Genomic DNA, 20,356 nt, shown 5'->3' on the forward strand with positions numbered 1-20,356 from the left:
CCTCATTCTAAGATTTACTTTACGAGCGTCAATACACCACTGTCAACTATGAATTTGCCAAGAGGGTTTGGGCTAATGGAGGGTGTAAATATGGGTGGGATTATTGTAGATTATACCTGGCAAGTGATTTATTGACGTTGCTGGATATTGTGTGTAAGAACACGGATAAAATCTATGGGGAATTTGGGTTGGATTTAGGTTATTATTTTTCCACTCCTCATTTGGTGATGGATTTAATTCTTAAAAGCAGTAAAGAGGAAATAGGCTTGATCACCGACATTGATCAGCATCTATTTTTAGAGAGATCAATGAGTGGAGGGTATGTTTTTCATGGAAATCGTACTCTTGAAACTGATCCGACTGGACAAGACACCGGTGTAAAGTCGGGTGCAGTTTTCTTAGATATGAACTCCCTCTATCCGTCGGCAATGTCTCACTACTCTTTGCCGTGTGGAAATTATAAATGGCTTAACGATTCTCGTGCTTCAGATTTCCCCAACATTGCCATTGTTAAGGAGAATGGACCGCGGGGATGGTTTTTTAAAATCCACGGGTGAAATACCCGTGGAGCATCATGACTCGGTGAAGGATTTTGTTTTCCTGTGCATAAACAGAGCGGTGACTGAGACTCTTTGAGTCCATACAATATTTCTAAGGTTGAGGATGGTGGTGTGCACTGGACACCTTCAAAACAAAAACTTATTGCCGACCTTCATCCGAAAGAGAATATCGTTGTACATCACGTTCTTTTGCGGTGGATGGTAGCCAACGGTTTCAACATCACAAGGATACATAGAGCCCTCCAATTTGACCAAAAACCCTATTTGAAAACGTTTATTGACACTTTTGTCAATAAACGTTCCGAAGCGAAAACGAAGGTTAAAAAGGAAATCTCTAAACTCATTTTGAACTCAGCCTTCGGTAAAATGTGCGAGAGTGTACGTAATCAAATCGATGTGACGTTGTGACTAACCCAAAATAATGTGCTCGAATCGTTGCCGATCCAAACTTCACATCATTCACTATCATAGACTCGAATATGGTCCTCTTAAATAGAAAAAAAAGAAATGTAATGCAGCTGGCAGCGCAATAACCGAAATATCAAAAAAACTCATGTTGTCATTCTATTAAGATGTGTGTAGGCACCAATGGCCGGGGAAGGGAGAAATTCAAGTATATTATGGGGATACCGATTCACTTTTGCTAAAAGTTAGAACAGTGAATTTATTGGAAGATTTGGAAAAAAGCACGCACTTTAGCTCTCGAATGGACTTTACCAATTCGGACGAGTCCATTTACCCGGAGTTAGTGAAGCGTCAGGCCCCAAATCAGTTATTAATGTTAAAATCAGAGACGTGAAGTGACTTGATTTCCAGTGGTGTGCTTGCAGGTCCGAAGGTGTACTGTGTGCAAACACACAGCGAGCTAATCAAAAAAGTCTGCAAAGGGGTGCCTAGACAGTACGTGAATAAAAATTTGAATGTACATGAATGTATACAGAAACTGTGTGGAACATATTATAGTTCCAAGGGCGAAAGTCATGGCGATTCGCTCTTTAAAATTTAATAACCACACAGTTTTAGTTGATAAAATAGCCATGTGTCCCGTGTCGGATAAAGTCTATGTGTGCACGGATGGTGTGAAGGTGCTACCCAATGGACATTATTTAACTTCTGACCGAAGTGTGTGTCGAGATTATAGACATCGCCTCGGTCGGGAAAAAATTCAATAGTAAATGGTTTGGTGGTGGTGGGATTCTTTTTTTAGTAGATATTTTTTTCCCAATTCAGCATTAGTTTTTTTTTCACAACTCAGCTGTAACTTTTTTTTCCCAACTCAGCAGTTTTTTTGTTTTTTTTTATAGCAAGGCAGAGTCGTCTGTTTTTTTTTTGTAAATAAAAAAGTGTACAATTGTTTTTTTTGGCCCCGTGCCCGCGGCCGTTCCGGGGGGGGGGGTACCCGCCCTCGGCCGGCCCCCACCAGCGGCCTCCACCCCCTTCCGGTGGGGGGGACCCCTTTTAATTGTGATATGTGTTTTTTTAGTGTCTTGTTTTGAATTTGTTATGTGATAGTGCCTTTTTCATGTTTTTTTTATGTGTGTTTATATAAATCAAACATGTAGTATTTTTTTATAGTGATTTCTTTATTCTGTAAATAAAAAACATGTATCATTCTTAAAAAATGTTTTCTTGTTCTTCTCGAATCTGATTAGGGAAATTACTATTATTATTTATTGAAGGGAATGATGCAACATACAGTCAGTTGGTTTTGACATCAGTGAGAGCTAAGTATCAATTTATAACTCCATTTAGATCGTTTCTTTGCGGGCCATCAATGTCCGGCAAAACGACATTTTTAACAAAAATAATTCAAAATCGTGACAAAATGTTTTTAGAAAATCCAACAAAAATTTACTATTGCTACAGTGTTTGGCAAGAATCCTATGATAGAATAAAAACTATTGCCCAAGACACGAAGTTCATACATGGACTTGACATTTTCAACAGTATTGAATCAAACTCTTGGTTGATTATTGACGATCTGGCTGAATCCATTGAAGAATGGTCTCAGGAGATAATACAATTGTTCACTGTCCGATCTCATCATCAACGGATCTCCGTAACCCTAGTTCTATACAATCTGTTTCAGCAGAGCAAGTGTATGAGAACACTTGCTTTGAGGTGCACCTACTATATCATCTACAGGGTTGTTTGTGATTCCAATTCCCTCATAACGTTAAACCGACAGGTGTATCCGGGTGAACCGAAATTCCTACTCTTGGCTTACAATCAGGCTACCAACAAATCCTATGGATTTATTATATTGTACCTGAATCAGAACACACCCGAGGATCTGCGTGTAGTCACCGATATTTTTGACAATAAAATTACTGTATATCTGCAGGCGAACAGTAAAAAAGTTCGTTAGTTGCAATCATGGCACTGAAGAAACTACATGAACATCGACATTTATTCACCGTCCTAGGTAATTCAAAACCACGATTTAGGAAGGCCATACTCAAACATGGTGTCGACATAAAATTCTTTAATCTCGTATCTGAACTTCTTTTAAATCTAACTAAAGGCAATGATCAACAGCCCGAAGGTGTTAAGCAGTAGATCAAGTAACATCGTCTTTATGCAGACTCCCTAACATCAGCAGTAAGCAAAAATTAAGGAATTGATTTTAAAAGAAAACGACTTCGTCACTCGGGTGGTAACTTCTTTACACTTTTAGTGCCAATCATTGCAGGACTTGTAAGCAGTTTTCTCTAGAGAGAGAGAATGGCCAAACTCTATAAATTGACTCCAATTTAACTCGCCCTTTCGCCAAAGGAACATTTCGAGAACAATCTCAATAAATTCATTAACAATGAGACAATTGCCGACGATGAAAAATTAATTCTGCTTCAAAATGCACTTCGCCGAGTGGACAAACACAAGCCCTATCGTGAGAGACCCCTCAAAGTAAATGTTATTGATCACAATAAGGAAATGACTCAATAATCATCATCATCATCATCAACAACAACAACGATAATACCAAAAGAAGAAGAAGATTTGTCTAAAGTTATGACAAGTGTTGCAGATCTAATGCCACATTCCTATCGTGAACAGTATAAGACTCTTGACATATCTCAATTACAGTGAAAATGTTCAAATAGATGCTAATGGGAAGCAAGTTGTAATCCATAGCAAGACCTATATTCTGCTTGATTTATTATCAGATTTAGTCACGAATCGTAAAAGACTTGTATCATTTGACAGTCACCTGCATACATTTTTAAACTCATCAAACTTTCCCAAAAGCCTTATTGCCAATAAACATATTTTAAAACGATTAAAGGAATTTAGTAAAATATCAAAAGATGTCTTTAAATCATTTTAGGAAAATGCTAGCGCGCCAAGTGGAAATGATTTGACAAGAGTTATGAGTGGGGGAGTCAAGCGAAGACGTCTTAATATCACTGCATCCCCCTCACCATCACCTGTTAGTATGCAAATGGGCAGTGGACACTTCACTACGTGTTTACGTTCAAAATGGATGAAGCATTGAAACATGTTTATGAGAATATTGGTGCAGTGGGAAGTTTAAGTTCACCCACCACACTTGCTCAAGTCACTGGACTTGAAAAGAATCGGGCAGCAGAGTATCTGCAGAATGAATCAAGTTGCACTCTACATCGTAATCGTAGAGTTCGTGGTAATTACTATCGAAAAACTAAAGCCTTTTTCCCATTACAAATACTACAAGCAGATCTTTTGACTCTGGATGAGATTCAACGACGTCATAATCACCCCTACAAGTACATTCTACTTGCAATCAGTGTTTTTAGTCGCTATGCATATGCCGTTCCACTGCAGTCAAAGAGCGGCGATGACGTTGCTAAAGCTCTTGAAATCATCCTTGAACAGGATTGCTATAAGAACATTCAAACGGATCGGGGTGGTGAATTTGTTAATCCCCATGTAAAGAAGGTTATACTGAAATATAATACAATCCTCTATCATAGTCATAGTCCGATAAAGGCACCATTGGCCGAACGACTGATAAGAACTATTCTACTTTTAATTTTAAGATATTGCACTTTAAAAAATACTGCTGCTTTTATTCATGATTTGGATAAAATCATGTTTATTTATAATCAAAGTCCACATCGATCCCTGTCCAACTCAACCCCAACAGAAGTTCATCATGATGTCAATACATTTGACACTTTTCTTAAACAGTATTCCAGTGTTGATTGTGTTGGTGGTAATGAGAAGAAAGATAAGAAGTTAAATGTTGGTGATACTGTTTGGGTCAATCGAACTACTAATATTTTTGAAAAGGGTAAATACTTGTAGTCTACTGAACTTTTTAAAGTCTCCAAACTATTGGACACTAATCCCATAACATATCGTCTACGTGACAAGAAAGATGATGAGATTCTTGGCGGCTTTTATGATTATGAATTACAAAAAGTTAAAAACACCGGAATCTATCAGATTGAAAAGATATTAAAGACTCGTACTCACAGGAGAATGAAACAGTTGCTTGTTCGTTGGCTAGGATACAACTCTGATTTTGACTCTTGGATCAGTGTTGAAGATATTGACAATGCCCAGTGATTTTTATGTAACGTTTATGTCCAATGTCTCCTACCCTCTCTACAATGATTTGAATAAACTAGTGATTTTTGGACGAAACTCTCCCCCGCCATCAAATTAGATGAAGAAAAGTATGAAGTGGCTCTTGTCGACTGCATTCTCAAAAATACCTATGATATCCTGTGAAAAGATCGTGTGTATGGAATAAAAGTTATACCATTCGAGTGGTCACTCTTTGTCGAGTATGAATGGGTTGAAGCATTTAAATCTAGTGACTATCCGGATTTTACATTGAGATATAAAGAATATGGTACTATGACGGATTTGTGTCATAGTAGCATATCAATAGAAAAATCTCATATCGTAGGAACGCTACCTTCCATTTTAATTATTCAATGGAACACGATAGGATTTACATTAGCTCACCTGTTGACACTGAAATGATTCATCTCAATGATAATCTGAGAGATGTTCTTGGCTTTAAACATAATATGATCAATGGGAAAAACGCTGGCACTGTTAACGGGATGGATCAAGTTATTTTTGCTGATTATCTACCTGGTTTCGCCTCGGACTCTTGCATATTTCTTTATGCATCCCTTGTGAAAATATCGAGAGTTGGTAAGTCAAATGTCCCACTCCCTCATGTTCTTTAACGAAAAGCAACCCTCGAACTTTTTCATAATATCAATATACAGTATACTCCTAATTTTCCTGTAAACACTTCGTATTTGGAACTCTGTCAGTTAACACTAAGAAGTGAATTAGGTGATCCTTTAGCAATAACAAAAGATTTAGCAGTGATTACATGTCATTTTTGACCCATTCGGCAACAACAACAAAATGGCTAATAGAAAAAAATATATTTGTATGTCCTGCTATTGATAGCTATGTTACTTCTCTCCCACCCTGGTAATTGGGTCATGGAATGGACTATTACAAAGGCTATTAATCAATGTCGGGCTGTGGTCTTGGCAGATGGTTTGCTTACCTGTTTCGTTCTGCAATACCGCTGGCTAAAAAATATATTGTGCCGGTTGCTGCAAATTTTGCATCCTCTACGCTACACGATTGGGGGATGGTAAAGATTTTAAAGAAAGTGTTTCAAAAAATATCAGGTCCAGCGCACGATCCCTTGGCGAGCGATTGAAACAAAGTGGAAAAGGTTTTAAAAGGAGGAGAAACATCTCATCACTCATCAGTCTCTACTCAGGTCAGAAGCGAAAGACATCATCACTCTTTTCAAAGAAAAGTAAGAAACAGAAACCAAGAAGAAAAATTGTTAGATTGAAAAGGGATTTCTTTTCCTAGATGGCATATCTACCCCACAAGGAATCTCATCCCACTGTCACCACATTTCTAAATTTTTTCAATGCAGAAAGTGTGGATGTCAGTGTAAAACACGGGTACTATGAGAATTCTATCCACAGCAACCCCTCTCTGAAAACATACATTTTTAAATTTATTCCAATGAAGACTACTTCATAGAATTATCATCCATATTTATTTATTTAAAAGTTGTGGTGAGGAAAAAGTCTGACAATTCACCTCCCTCCAACGTCGATGGACTATCTTATGAAAATGGTATACTACACAATTTTTTTAAACAAATATGTGTCTACATAAATGGAACACTAGTGAGCACTAGTAACAATCTATCAAGCTATGCTAGTTACATACAATTTATGTTGATGACTCCAATGGCCTATAAGAAATTGACAGGTTTTTCAATGAGCTACGACTGTAGATAAAATGGTGTTACTAGCTATAAACTACCCTGGGGAATCTGTAAAGGGCACCATCTAACTTCTGGACTAAATCAATAAATATTTGAGGGACCTTAATAGATGTCCCCCAATGCTAAATTTTAAACAAGGTAAAAATTGCCCCCATTCAATTTCATACTTAGAAAGAAACTTGATGCAGCACCCAATGCTAAAGTCAATCTCACTTCGGCAATACTTCATGTGCGAAAACAACGGGTTATGAGCTCTGTTGCTTTGGCAATCGAAAAACGAAGAGCCTCTGGAAATAATATCAAACTGCTCGTTCCTCACACAATCGCCAATCAACGTAATATTCCCACTGGATCAAGTACCTACAGCGATTCTTCATTTATCAATGGTGAAATTCCATCGAAACTTGCCTTGGCTTTTGTAAAAGGTGCCAGTGCCTTTGTATCGTGGACAAGTTCGCCACGTGAATTCGAATTGTTTGGACTTTCCTCTCTTGTAAGTAAAGTAAATGAAATTCCTCTCTACAATTTGTCCTTTGATAAATCCTTCGTAACCCTATATGAATTTACAATGCAATCCCTAGATTAAGATTCTCAACTATATGAAAATGGTATTACCGATTCAATGTTCGCAAAAAGTCATGGTATCATTGTTTTGGACTTGTCTGGTACTCAAGATATGAGTATTGTCTGAATGGGTACTGTACGTTTGGAGTGTACCTTTGACAAACCGTTGACAGAGAGTGTAACATTAATCTCACTCAATCAATTTGAAACCTACTGGGAAATTACCCCCGATTGCAATGTTCTTTTAGACTTGGCACTATGAAAACAATTCAAATAATCAATGTATTTAACATGGATCTTTTTATGTCCAAATACAAATCCTATTGTATACCCTCAGATTTCCTTGATTATATTCATACTGTTAACAAAACCAATATCACTGTTAATAGTAGTCCATCGACTGTGCAGACGGGTCATTGGCTATGCATCTATCAAACAACAAAGAATATAGAATTTTTTGATCCTCTTGGTCTACCATATGCATTCTACACACCAAACATCAAAAACTACCTTGAAGGAAGTGGGAAGACAATTATTCAAAATCGGATGCGAGTACAAGATTTATCGACCAAAAGCTGTGGTTTTCATGCATTACTTTATTTAATTTTTCGATGTCGTGACTATACTTTCGGTGAATTTCTCAACATTTATGTACACAGTCCACGTTTGGATGACTTTCTAGTAGAAAATACCCTCTCAGATCTGTATAGTATTGATTTTAGTACCCTAAGAATAAAGTGTTTTAAAAATGTAGGTGGATTTTTATATTAATAAAGTATATATGTACTATAAAATAGTCTTTTGTCTTCATTTGTTTAGATTTCTTCTTCTTCATATTCATTTAGATTGTCATCATCATAGTCATCGTCATCGACAACGATTAGTGGTGGCAGATCATTTGGATTCAACTTGTACTGATCATGGCGTGCAAAGTCAGGGTCACATTTTCCACAATATATTGTAACTTCATTTTTATTCAATCTTCTTGTGTAGTCAATGATACTATTACGATTCATATTGAAACATTCACTTGTTTCTATCTGATTATTTGAAGTAATGTCGCACACAATATTCTCATATGAAGAATCACTTTCTGTCACAGCCAAATAAAAATCGCTAGGTTTATAATCATTACTTGCATTGTCCTCACAACGATGACGCAGGAACCATACTCTCTTCATGTTTTTACAATTGAAACGTGCTCCAAATTCTTCTTCCCAATACAATTTAAAGCCGCGACGATACCAATCCCTTAGAAATAAACTGAAGTCACGTTTAGGGTTTTTTCCAATCATACCAGGGTAAGTATTTTCCCACTGGTCACACTTATCAAAATGACAATTGGAGCATAGATATCCATTAGGATGAGAGTCACAAGTCTCTTCAAGACAGGTATTACAGTCCTTAATTTGTACAGCATATCCTTTATGCAATTTACACGGATTGCATAGTCTACAATTTTCATTATAGTCATCAACTGTAGTACAGTTCTCACATGAAGACCATGTGCCTAATGTATATAAACATAGTGAACATGTATGATACATTTGTTCGATGTTGTCCGTCTCACTGCCAAAAAGTAACTGACTCAAAATCAATAAAAAAAATAACATTGTCTTCTAGGAGGAGGAGGAGCAGTAATCGAATATCGTCACAAAAACTTATTTCCTAGTCTTTTAAAGAATGGATTTCTAGGTAGTGGTTAAAAGCAGAATCACAATGTCATTTTGCTTCGTTTCAATTAATATATCAATAAATTGAGTAAATGAATTTGATTCACAATGCCTAAGCTTCATATAATAATCCAAGGATGGAGAATCAGATCCCGTTATACAGTTAAGTATTTCTAGAGAAAATATTTTCCGTTGAAGAGATAATTCCAAAAAGTCATGATCTAACACTAAACATTTTTCCAATTTGACTAGATTCCGTAAGATCTTCTGTTTCTCAAATCCAATCATTCTTGATACTCCCACTACCAACTATAGACTAAAATAACAATTGCAAGCTTCTACTTTGTGCACAATCTCAATACCTATTGGACACCACGACCCACCATAGAGAGAGAGAGTGGAGTAAACGATCATCTAGAGTGTCTAATCAAAAAAAAACATCATAAAAAAAACATTTTTATTGACAGAAATGTAATAAAAGAATATATTTTCACTCTCTTTGTGTTAGGTGAGTCAATCCATTTTCCTCAATGTGCTTCATAATAGCATTCAATCCATGCTATAGTCGTGATAAATACATTATATTCACTTTTGCGGCAAAGCATAATTGTTCGTCCGACTTAAATTTACTCAATGATATAACGTATCGGCCAAACATCTCATCCCACTCAAATTTTAGTCGGAAATCCTTTCCAATTTCAACAGCTACATTGGGGGCCCTTGTCTTCACAACATCACTGTCGGCTCCTTCGAGATGTAATAGTGTGAAACTACTCATTCTAACAATATTTGAACGTTTATTTATCCAATTTGAAATAATGTAAACTACTCAAATTCAATTTATTGACTGAGATACTAACTCGATATCGGACTTTTTATATCCACGCTCAATGTCAGAGTGAACGAATAACCTTACCATGAAAACATCACGACTTTTATGCTTGTATGGCGGGAGTACTGACCGCTTGAAACTGTTATAGCTATATGAGGAGACACTCTTCTCGGAGATATTAAAGCTAAATGGGGAGACACTCTGATCGGAGATATTAAAGCTATATGGGGAGACACTCTGCTCGGAGATGTTAAAGCTACATTGGCTACCTGCCCTTTTCCTTATATTATACACAGTAATTTCCTACCTGTCTTATACCTATCATTATAGCTATATGGGGGGCTCTCTGCTTGAATAGATTGACATAATAGTTTGCTACCTGTCTAGTACCTATCATTATAGCTACACTACTAATGAGCCCTTTTTGAAGTTTCTTCAACAACGCTTTGCATGAAAACGTTACATGCCTCAAGGGTATAACTTACAACCCTTGCCCTGAGAGCTGTGGGAGGTTGTCATCCTCAAAGACATAATTTCTAGAACTGTCAACTACGTTGAAAAAATGGCTATCTAAAAATTTTGATTGGATGTGTTTAGGGAAATGGTGGGCGTGAGTGGGGGGCTGGTTGCCCTCCAATCGCTTTCGACTATTAAAAAGGGTACTAGCCCTTTTAATTTTCAATGAACCCTTTTTGAAGTCTCTACAACAACGCTTTCTATAAAAACCTTACATGCCCCCAGGGCCTAGCTTACAACCCTTGCCTTGAGGGCTGTGGGGGGTTGTCATCCTCAAAGACACAATTTCTGGAACTTTCAACTACGTTGCAAAAAATGGTCATCTCAAAAATTTTATTGGATGTGTTTGGGGAAATGGTGGGCGTGAGAGGAGGGTTAGTTGCTCTCCAATAGCTTTCTACTATTACAAAGGGCACTAGCCCTTTCAATTTCCAATCCAAAGAACCCTTTTTGCAGTTTCTACGACAACCTTTTCTATAAGAAGCTTATGTGCCCCTAAGGCCTAACTTACAACCCTTACCCTGAGGGCTGTCGGCGGATTGTCATCTCCAAAGACTTAATTTTCAGAATTTTCAACTACATTGAACAAAATGACTATCTCAGAACTTTGATTGGATGTGTTTGGGGAAATAGTGGGCGTGAGAAGGGTATTAGTTACCCTCCAATTACTTTCGACTATTAAACAGGGCACTAGCCCTTTCAATTTCCAATTGATTGAGCCCTTTTTGAAGTTTCTACGAGAACACTATCATAGAACCCTTGCATAGCTTAGAACCCTTGCCCTGAGGGGTGTGGGGGGGTTTGTCATCCTCAAAGACATAATTTGTAGAACTTTCAACTACGTTGAACAAAATAGCTATCTCAAAATTTTGATTGAATGTGTTTAGGGAAATGATGTGTATGGGAGGGGTGTTACTTGCCTTCCAATCACTTTTGGCTATTAAATAGGACACTAGCCATTCCAATTTCCAAACGAATGAGCCCTTTTTGAAGTTTTTACGAAAAGTCCTTCGACACCAAGTGCCCTGGTCTAAAGGACAAGAAAATAATTCAATAAATAAACAATATATTGTGCCAACATCGTTCTTTACTTGGGCAGAGCTATTACGCTGCCTATGAAACTAACCAAAAGAACCCGCTTCACGGGCCGTTTGGCTAGAAGGAAGTGGTTTCCCCGGCTTTTTTGTCAATCCCGACCGCTTGGTCTTTGGCACTCACAAATATAATCTCGTAGGCGCGTTAAAATGACACTGAGATATCCTTCGCTTGGGTGATACTTGGGTCTTCGGCCCTCGCATGCTTGTAATTTTCTCTCACCATAATATTCTACTTTTAATCTTGTTACTTTCAGCCTTCTTTTTCAACTCCATGGATCTGCTAGCCCCTTTTTTAAATTGTATAAGTTGCTAAGGAAGATACACTTTAATCTATCTATCTATCTACTCTCTTCAAGAGAGAAATAATTGTGTATGTATATATTTTATCTTGAAAACAGCTCTATAAATTTTTCTGAAAATTGAAACACTAATAGTTTTTGGCTTGAAAAGAGAATCTGGATAGGTCACGACTTTAGAAAAATTCGTTTTTTCCCATGGTTGATCGTATCGAATTTTTTTGGAATATATTACGTTCTGCAAAACTATACAAGAAGAAGAATTAATCCGAACTGCTAAAGCAAAAGCTATGGATAAAATTTCCGAGGTAAAGATGAATCAAAATGAAATCTGCGGTTAGAAGACATACAACAATGATCATCATAACGAATCACAAATGAAAATGATACATAACAAAATCTGCAGTTAGAAGACAAGCAACAGCGAGAATCCTATCGAGCACAAACAAAATACCGCACAGCGAAATCTGTTGTTGAAAAACAAGCGATAACGAGAATCACTTCGAATCATAAACGAAAATGACACACAATAAATCTGTGGTTAGAAGACGAGCGACAACGAGAATCACTTGTATAAAAGCCTGTTGCGTGCCGAATATGCTCGGTCTCCTGGTACTTACACTTATAACAAGAAATAGATTCTCTCATATTCCTGAACACTCGTCATAATCTTAATGGAACCTACTGTGTAATGAAAAGAGCAAAGTTTAGCTAGGTAGGGTAGCTTCGTGTACTTCGGTATCAAAGTTTGCCGATATAACCAATCATAATACAGGATATTTCCGTGATAAATATAAATTGTTTTAGCCAGTTTTTTTTTTTTTTTCAAGTGACATAATTTTTTTCTTTAGTTTCTGATGCAATTTGTGCAATGTATAAATATAAGTTATATAAATGTTTGCTATATGTTTTACATAGAAGAATTTCACCTTTCTCTTACAGATACAACAAGAAAAATTAAAGATGGAGCTCAAAAAATTGCTCCCACTTCTGTGAATCAGCTAATAGTCACTGAAGTAAATCCGAGAAGCAGAATTGCGAACATCGAAACAAAATCGGATGGACCATTAATTATGCGAACGCACTTCTCATCAGTTAGGTATGTACAATAAGAATTCTCAGACAGTTTCAAGAATTTTGTGAAAATCTCGAATTGCGTTGAAAAAAATCTCGGAAGTTCTCATTCATCTTTCTCTGAATCATGTTTTCATACCCGTTAGGATTCACTGATAATCTGCTAAAACTGACTGGAAATGCTGCTTTCTCTGGGTGTTACCATGAATAAATGAAATAATTGCTAATAAAACTGTTTTTTTTTTGGAAAAAAGACAAAATTTAAGCGATAAATACTAAGATAATCTTTCACTTGATTTTTTTTTCCTGTTTTGTCCTTTTAAGAAAAGATTAACGGAAAATGTCTCTTTTCCGCATTCCCCCTTCCCACGCCTTTTTTCTTAAAGTCGTCTGATCAAAATTTTGAGCCATTTTGTTCAGTATAGTTGAAAGCTCTAATAACTGTGCTTTTGGGGATGGCATGACTCCCCCCACCCCGAGTCCCCGGAGGAAGGGCTGCAAGGTATGACATTTACCTTTTTTACATATAGCATTTGTTATTGAAAAGTATACAGACGTTTTTTCGGGGGGGGGGGATTTCCTCGGGATGGATTTTCTATGGGGAGGATTATCCATTCAGAGGGAATTTTCTGGGGGTAAACTTACAAGGGAAATGTTACTCGGGTGAATTTGCCAGAATTCACATACGAAATTCGTTTTATTTGTCTTTATTTCTCGTTAGCGACTCCATTTTATGTGTGGAGATACTCTGGTAGAAATTTCCAGGGAAATTTTCAGCGGAGCTGGAATTCTCGGGGGGATTTTTAAGTGTGTGTGGGATTTTCCAGGAGAGAAATTCTCCATTGGGGAATTATCAGCAAGAAAAATTCTCCATGGGGAAATTTTCCGCGGGAGAAGCTTTCCCTTAAAGACGAGGGGGGGGATGTATTTTTGTGAAAGAATTACCACATACCATAACCTGAAAAACGATCAGAAATCAAACAGTTCGTGGTAACGAACTGCAGTAAGAAGCGACGCGGCTCAATAGTACTCGAAATTCTAAGAAAATAGAGTTTCGATAACAATAGATACATCAAAAGAATTGGAATTTTTATGCAGATTCAAAATGTTCGACGTAATGATGAATGAAAATAAAGCGCAGAGAAATCTGCCGTTAGAAGACACGTGACAACGAATATCATAACGATCATCAAGTTTAATGTTCATCAAGTTCAATGTAGCCAGCCAAAAATTTATGGGCCTTAGAAAAATTTACCCATTTTTCGAAAAACGGACGAAATACCCCCCAAAAGTAAAGCTATAGGGTTAATGCTTCTATATACAAAAATGTGGAATTTTGCATTTTTGGCCAGAAGAAACATCATGGATGCGTGTTTATTTGTTTGTTTTTTTGTTGTTGTTTTTTTTCACAGGGGTGATCGTATCGGACCAGTAATCCCAGAAAATCGGGAGAGGGCGCATTGGATCAGACATCAAAAGTTCTATTGCCCCTTTTTGAGTGACCAAAAAGATTGGAAGGCAACTAGCCCCCCTCCCACGCCCTTTTTTCCTAAATTCACCTGATAAGAATTGTGAGATAACCATCTGATTCAGCATAATTGAAAGGTCTGACAATTATGCTTTTGGTGATGAAATAACCCCCCATAAGTCCCTGGAGATGGCTGTAAGCACTAAGTTACGCAATTTGCCAATTGCTCACATATTGTATTTGTTATTGGGAAATATACGGAATTTTATTTCATTTTTGCGGGCTGGGGGGGGGGGGTTGCAGGGGGATTTTCCATAAGGAGATTTTTCGTGGGGAGGAAAGTTTCCTGGGGAATTTGTCTGAAGAAATTTCACATGGGGGAAGGGCGGTATTTTTCATGGCGGTATTTGAGAAACGATCAGAATTGAGTTTAAAAAAATTAAAGCTTTTCAACTGAAAGCAAGGAGCAAAACGAACAGAAATTATTCTGTATATGTAAGGGGCTGCCTCCCCCTTGATGCCCCATTCTTCACGCTAATGTTTGACCTTTTGCTACAATTCTTTAAGAACGAGTCCTGAAACACAAGGGCCATTTAATTAGAATCAGAAGCTTTTTAAAGTAGTAAAAAACTTTAGGGTTAAGAGCGGGGTATTGAGGAGAAGGCAGCCCCTTTAATATACGGAATAAGTTCTGTTCGTTTTAAGTTTTAATGCTGCTCCTTTCTCCAGTTGATTTTTTTTTACTTGATCACTAACAGAAACAGTTCGAAACAATAAATGGCAACACTTTTTAGATTGTGGGAAAAGACTCCTTTTTTAGATTTTTATATTTTCTATTTATTATTGAAATTGAAAATGTTTTGGATCACAAATGAGATTGGATCAGTTTAAAACTGATGCTTGCTCGAATGGAGCTTTCCATTCAAAAGCAGAAACATTGCTAAAATAATGAAATCTTCAAAAAGCAATTTCAGATGGTCATCTCTGGCATAGACTGCAAAATCCTTTCAGCTCTTACACTATAGACTCTGGCTCAAGAACGAGTAAGAATCCTCATTTTTGGGCTCATAAAACAATTATATGCGCCATTTCAAAATTTAATATAGCCCAAATTACAAAAGTCCAATGCATTGTCACTTGTCTTTGTGGCTATGAAACCGGTTTTCTCAGGTCTTACATTCAGATCGAGAACTTGAGTGTGTTTTGAATAATTAACAAGTTACCAAAATTAATAAGTACCAATACTGGCAATTACCAAGAATCGGCGGAATAGAAAAAAGACGGAAGAAAAGGGTTGCTCTCACAACAAAATAAAAGCTCTCAACTGAATAAAAGTTGGTCAAAGAAGGGAAAAGACATTTTTAACTGTCTTTTTAGACATTTAAAAGACAGAAAGCCAAAAAGCATGAAAGGCAAAAAATATAGAATGCTTTTTGTGTAAAAATACAATTTCTCTTATGAGAGGAAAAAAGTTTGAAAGCCAAAGAGAGTTTTGCTTTGTGTATCCAGGTGTAAATTTAGAAATATATTATTTAACGCTCTTTTTTGCATAACGCTGAAATAATCTTTCAGGTTACACCCGCAAGAAAAGTTGAAAATTAGCGAGAAACGACAGTATGAAAAAGGAAATAATATCAGCTTTCGGAGATCATTTTCAAGTAAGCTGACATTTTATCATTAACTCTAGGTTCATACAGCTACCTTCTTTTTTTCCTTTTTTTTGTAAAATGGCCCCTCGCTTAATGGCTCTACTGCTACTACTACTAACAACTCACCGCAGCACCAAGCCGCCTGAGGCCAACACAGCTACGCACGATCCTCCTCCACCCCAATCTATTCAAAGCCTCCCTTTTTGCACCTGCCCACGAAGTTCCCATTTCCTTTAAATCTTTCTTTTTGACGTCCTCCCACCCCAGACGGGGACGACCTGCTTTCCATTTAGCCCTACATGGTTGGCAGAAAAGAACAATCTTTGGCAATCTGTCATCCTTCATCCGCACAACGTGCCCTAGCCTCCTCAACCTTTATTTCATTATAGCCCTAGAGAGCGGTATTGAACCACATTTTTCATATAGCCTATTGTTTGAAATACGGTCAGTCGGCCGGGTACCCAGAGCAATCCTTAAGCAATTTCTCTGGAAAACATCTAGCAAATCTTCATCCGCTTTTCGGAGCGTCCATGCTTCAGAGTCATATTGACCACTGTCATTACTGTAGCTTCTAAGATTCTAATCTTGGTTTGTAGACTTATCTTCATATTCTTCCAGAATTTTTTTAGCTGTGAAAAAACACCCTGAGCCTTGGCTTTTCTATTTTTAACATCTTCACTACTCCCACAATCTTTACTAATAATACTACCAAGGTAAGTGAAGCTGCCCACCTGATCAATCTTTTCATTACCCAACGTCACCTTTTCATCTTCACTTATTCCTAGCCTTAGTGACTTCATTTCCTACCTTAACTGCAGCAGTGTTATTCTCATACATAGCTTTAATCACTTTAATGTATTTGTCTGGTATACCATGCAAGGATAAAACCTTTACTAAAGCTCTTCTATCAACAGAATCGAACGCTTGCTCGTAATCTATAAAACTGAGGACCAAAGGTGTTTGAAAACTCAGGCACTTCTCAATTATTATCCTAAGAGTGAAAATTTTATTGACACATCCTCTACCCGTTCTAAAACCGCACTGCTCTTCTCTTAAAACTTTGTCTACGGCATCTCTCAGTCTAAAAAGTATCATATTACTAAGTAATTTACTACCTACAGAGACCAGACTAATGCCTTGATATGATAAGATAAGATAAGATAAGATAAGTTTTATTCTTCATTCGATACGCATACAATATTACATGTTATTATTCCCCCAAAGGCTCATTGGCCTTTACAAAGAGGGAAGACATATGAATTGCTTACTCAGAGATAAAAAACAAAAGAAAATTGAAAATTATCACTTACTCACATATGAAGGAGAAGAAAAGAAAATATAGATAAAATGGAAACTATAGAAAAAATAGAATAAATAAACTAAATTAATTAATTAGATTAAATAGACTCAAAAAAAATATATATATATATAAATATTACTATAAGCGATTTCCTATCGTCGAAACAGAATTCTATGTGTATTTTCAGGTAGAACCAACATCATAATAGCTGTTACGATGTTGTTCATAGCTCTTATCCAAGATATTAAGAATATCATAACTTAAGCCATGTACAGCCCTTTTAAGCTTGTATTTAAAGCTATATAAATCCCAGTTCAATCAGCTCTGCTTATTTCTGAGGCTAGGTAGCAAAATTGACGTTTATGGGTTATTTCAGTCATAAGGCTTATAGTTATTGGACTGTAATAAAATGGTGCGAAAGCAATAAAATTTAACCCTTCTTCATGAATGCTACTCCATAGTGAACTATACCAGTTTCAGCAATAAATATTGATAGTCATACCTGAGGCCTGGGAGTCATAGCGCAGAGAAGACCACCATAAAACAGAACTAAACATTCAGGGGACATCAACTCCACAAAAAAAAAAAAAAAAAAAAAAAAATTATTCTGTTTTATTATTAACTAAATGGTACTTAATAATCCTCTTGAAAGTGCCAAACGAGGGGCATTTCTGTACTGAAGAAGGCAGGGAGTTCCAAACCTGATGACAAGCGATGAGGGGATTGAAATCTGACCGCACAGTGGGAGTAGGAGGAATGCAGATATTATGTGACGAACGAAGGTTATTTGGAGCTGAATCAGAAATAAACTGAGGAGTTTTTTGAAAAGATTTTGGAAGATTGCCATGAAGCTGATGAAAAACAAAAGAACCACAAGAAAGAAGGTATATAGAGTGTTTTTTTAGATGGGGTCTTGTGTAATACGGTTGGTTTTCAAAACCATTCCGCGTTGTTTTATAATAATTAACACAAAACGACTACAGTGTAGAAGGAAATGTAGACATCGATGCTATGGGGCAGTACGAGACATATGACTGGACAAGGCAGAAAAAAAGAAGCTTCAGAATAGATCCAGGAAGTGTTTGGTGTGTTTGAGTTTTCGAATGACACCCAAACTTCGTGAGACCTTAACCCTAATCATGGCTATATTGTGTCTAAACGAAAGGTTCTCATCAAGCAGGATACCAAGAAACCGAACCAACCGATTCTTTGGTCTACACAAGGAGCCTTGTGACACCTGAAGCTGTGTCAGTTGAGGGAAAGCTACACTAATTCGAGAAAAAATAAGAAAATGTGACTTGGTAACATTCAAGGCCAAGTAATTCGCCTCAAACCATGAAACTGCTCTCTCAAATATTGCCACCAGATTAGACCTGACATCACATTCCGTCCTCCCTAGAGTCCCAAAAGGGCTGTCGTCAGCAAAAGCAACGAGGCAATCTTCATTAGAAGTAGCATTGGGACACGAAGGAACATCCGGATGACACAGATTGCAGCATACTAGAGGACTGGTGTTCTTGACTGCTGAAATCAGATCATTGAAATAAATCAAAAATAAACGTGGGCCGAGAACATATCCCTGGAGGACGCAATACTCTGATTCAGAAGGACTTTGGAAAGATAGATCTATTGGAATAAGTTTAATAGAAATATATGATTCAATCCGAGAGAGAGTATTTGATCTTATACCAATATGCGATAATTTCCAAAGAAGAATCTGATGAGGCAAAGAATCAAAAGACTTTCCGAACATCCAAAACTAAAGCTGCCGGGATAAGACTAAAATCTATTGCCGAATGACTGAAATTCAAGAGAGATGCATAAGCATGCTCTGTAGAGTGATTCACCCGGAATCCAAACTTAAAATCATGAAAAATTTTTTCTAGATCTAGAAAACTAAGAAGCCTGGATAGAGTAGCCCTCTAAAAACTTTTTCTGAAAACAGATGGAAGAAACAGTGGCCCATAATTATTAGGACCACTCTGGAAGCCACCTTTAAACAGCACTATAACCTTGGCTCGCTTTAGTGATTCAGGGAAAATTCCTTTCACGAAAGACAGATTGACAAGCTTAGTCAATGGTGACAGAATAGCAGGAAGAACGGCACGGATAACCCTTGTAGGAATTCTATCTGGCCCTGAAGAAGATGAACCTTTAAGCGCATTTACGATCTGACCTACCTTAAACTCAGAAACAGGGGTCAAGACCATTGACTTTAAACATGGGGGTCCAAGATAGGCTCTGAAATCGCAACGAGGAGTTGCGTTTTTCCTATATTAGCAAAATAAGACGTAAGCTCTATCTGAATATTCTCGTCATCTTGGACAATTAGATCATCAGATCTCCACGTTGTAGGAACATAAGGTGGAGAAAGAGTAAGTCTAAGCACATAATAAGTAATTTTCCATATATCAACGACATGTCCTCCACACTCCGAATATGTCATGTGATAATATTGATACTTATCCTACTGACACAGAGACTGAAATAAGCTCCTATAGGCTTTGAACCTCTGATGATGAGAAGCAGATGACGAAGTCTTGTATAGTGTCCACAGATAATTTTTCCTTTTCCAGCTTTTATGGAGACCTGGAGTCATCCACGGATTCATCAGTACTATCCTTTTCGAGGTATGAGGCTTTGGATTCTGGTGGCAAACTTCTAGGATACCTTCTTTTACTGAATCATAAAAGAAATCAAAAGAGCGGTTAAAATCCGATTCAGGATCCAAACTATCCCATGGCTGATTAGTCAAACGAGATTTAAGTAGACTGATCTCACTGACACCAAAACGGAAAAATGGGAGATTAGATGGCGAAACTTTACGCTGCGATCGATTAGGAGTACTATATCGTGAAATAGCAGGGAAAAGATCAGAAATATCACTAATCATCACCGAATTATCTAAGACATCTAGTGACGAAAAAATATTATCAATAAGTGATGCATGCATCTCAGTAACTCGGGTTGGTATACAAACTGAAGGTAGAGTTCCCGCAGCATCATTGACAAAAAATGTGCAGTCGAAGCAGAATTTTGATCCAGCAGGTTAAGTTTGA

At 37.2% G+C, this 20,356-nt stretch overlaps 1 protein-coding gene across 1 annotated transcript in view; it reads left to right on the forward strand.

Moving 5' to 3' along the window:
* LOC148944442 (TBC1 domain family member 30-like) overlaps positions 1 to 20,356 on the forward strand; it is a 175,222-nt gene that overhangs the window by 141,262 nt on the left and 13,604 nt on the right. Inside the window, exons 8-9 of the mRNA XM_089099930.1 lie at positions 12,749 to 12,905; positions 15,921 to 16,006. Of these exons, the coding sequence (XP_088956056.1) occupies positions 12,749 to 12,905; positions 15,921 to 16,006 (243 nt within the window). The remainder of the gene's footprint in view (positions 1 to 12,748; positions 12,906 to 15,920; positions 16,007 to 20,356) is intronic.

Source organism: Artemia sp. Qi Xiang Cuo, chromosome 14 (genome assembly GCF_049724085.1).
Source record: "Artemia sp. Qi Xiang Cuo chromosome 14, ASM4972408v1, whole genome shotgun sequence".
In the NCBI taxonomy this organism is placed as follows: Eukaryota; Metazoa; Arthropoda; class Branchiopoda; order Anostraca; family Artemiidae; genus Artemia; species Artemia sp. Qi Xiang Cuo.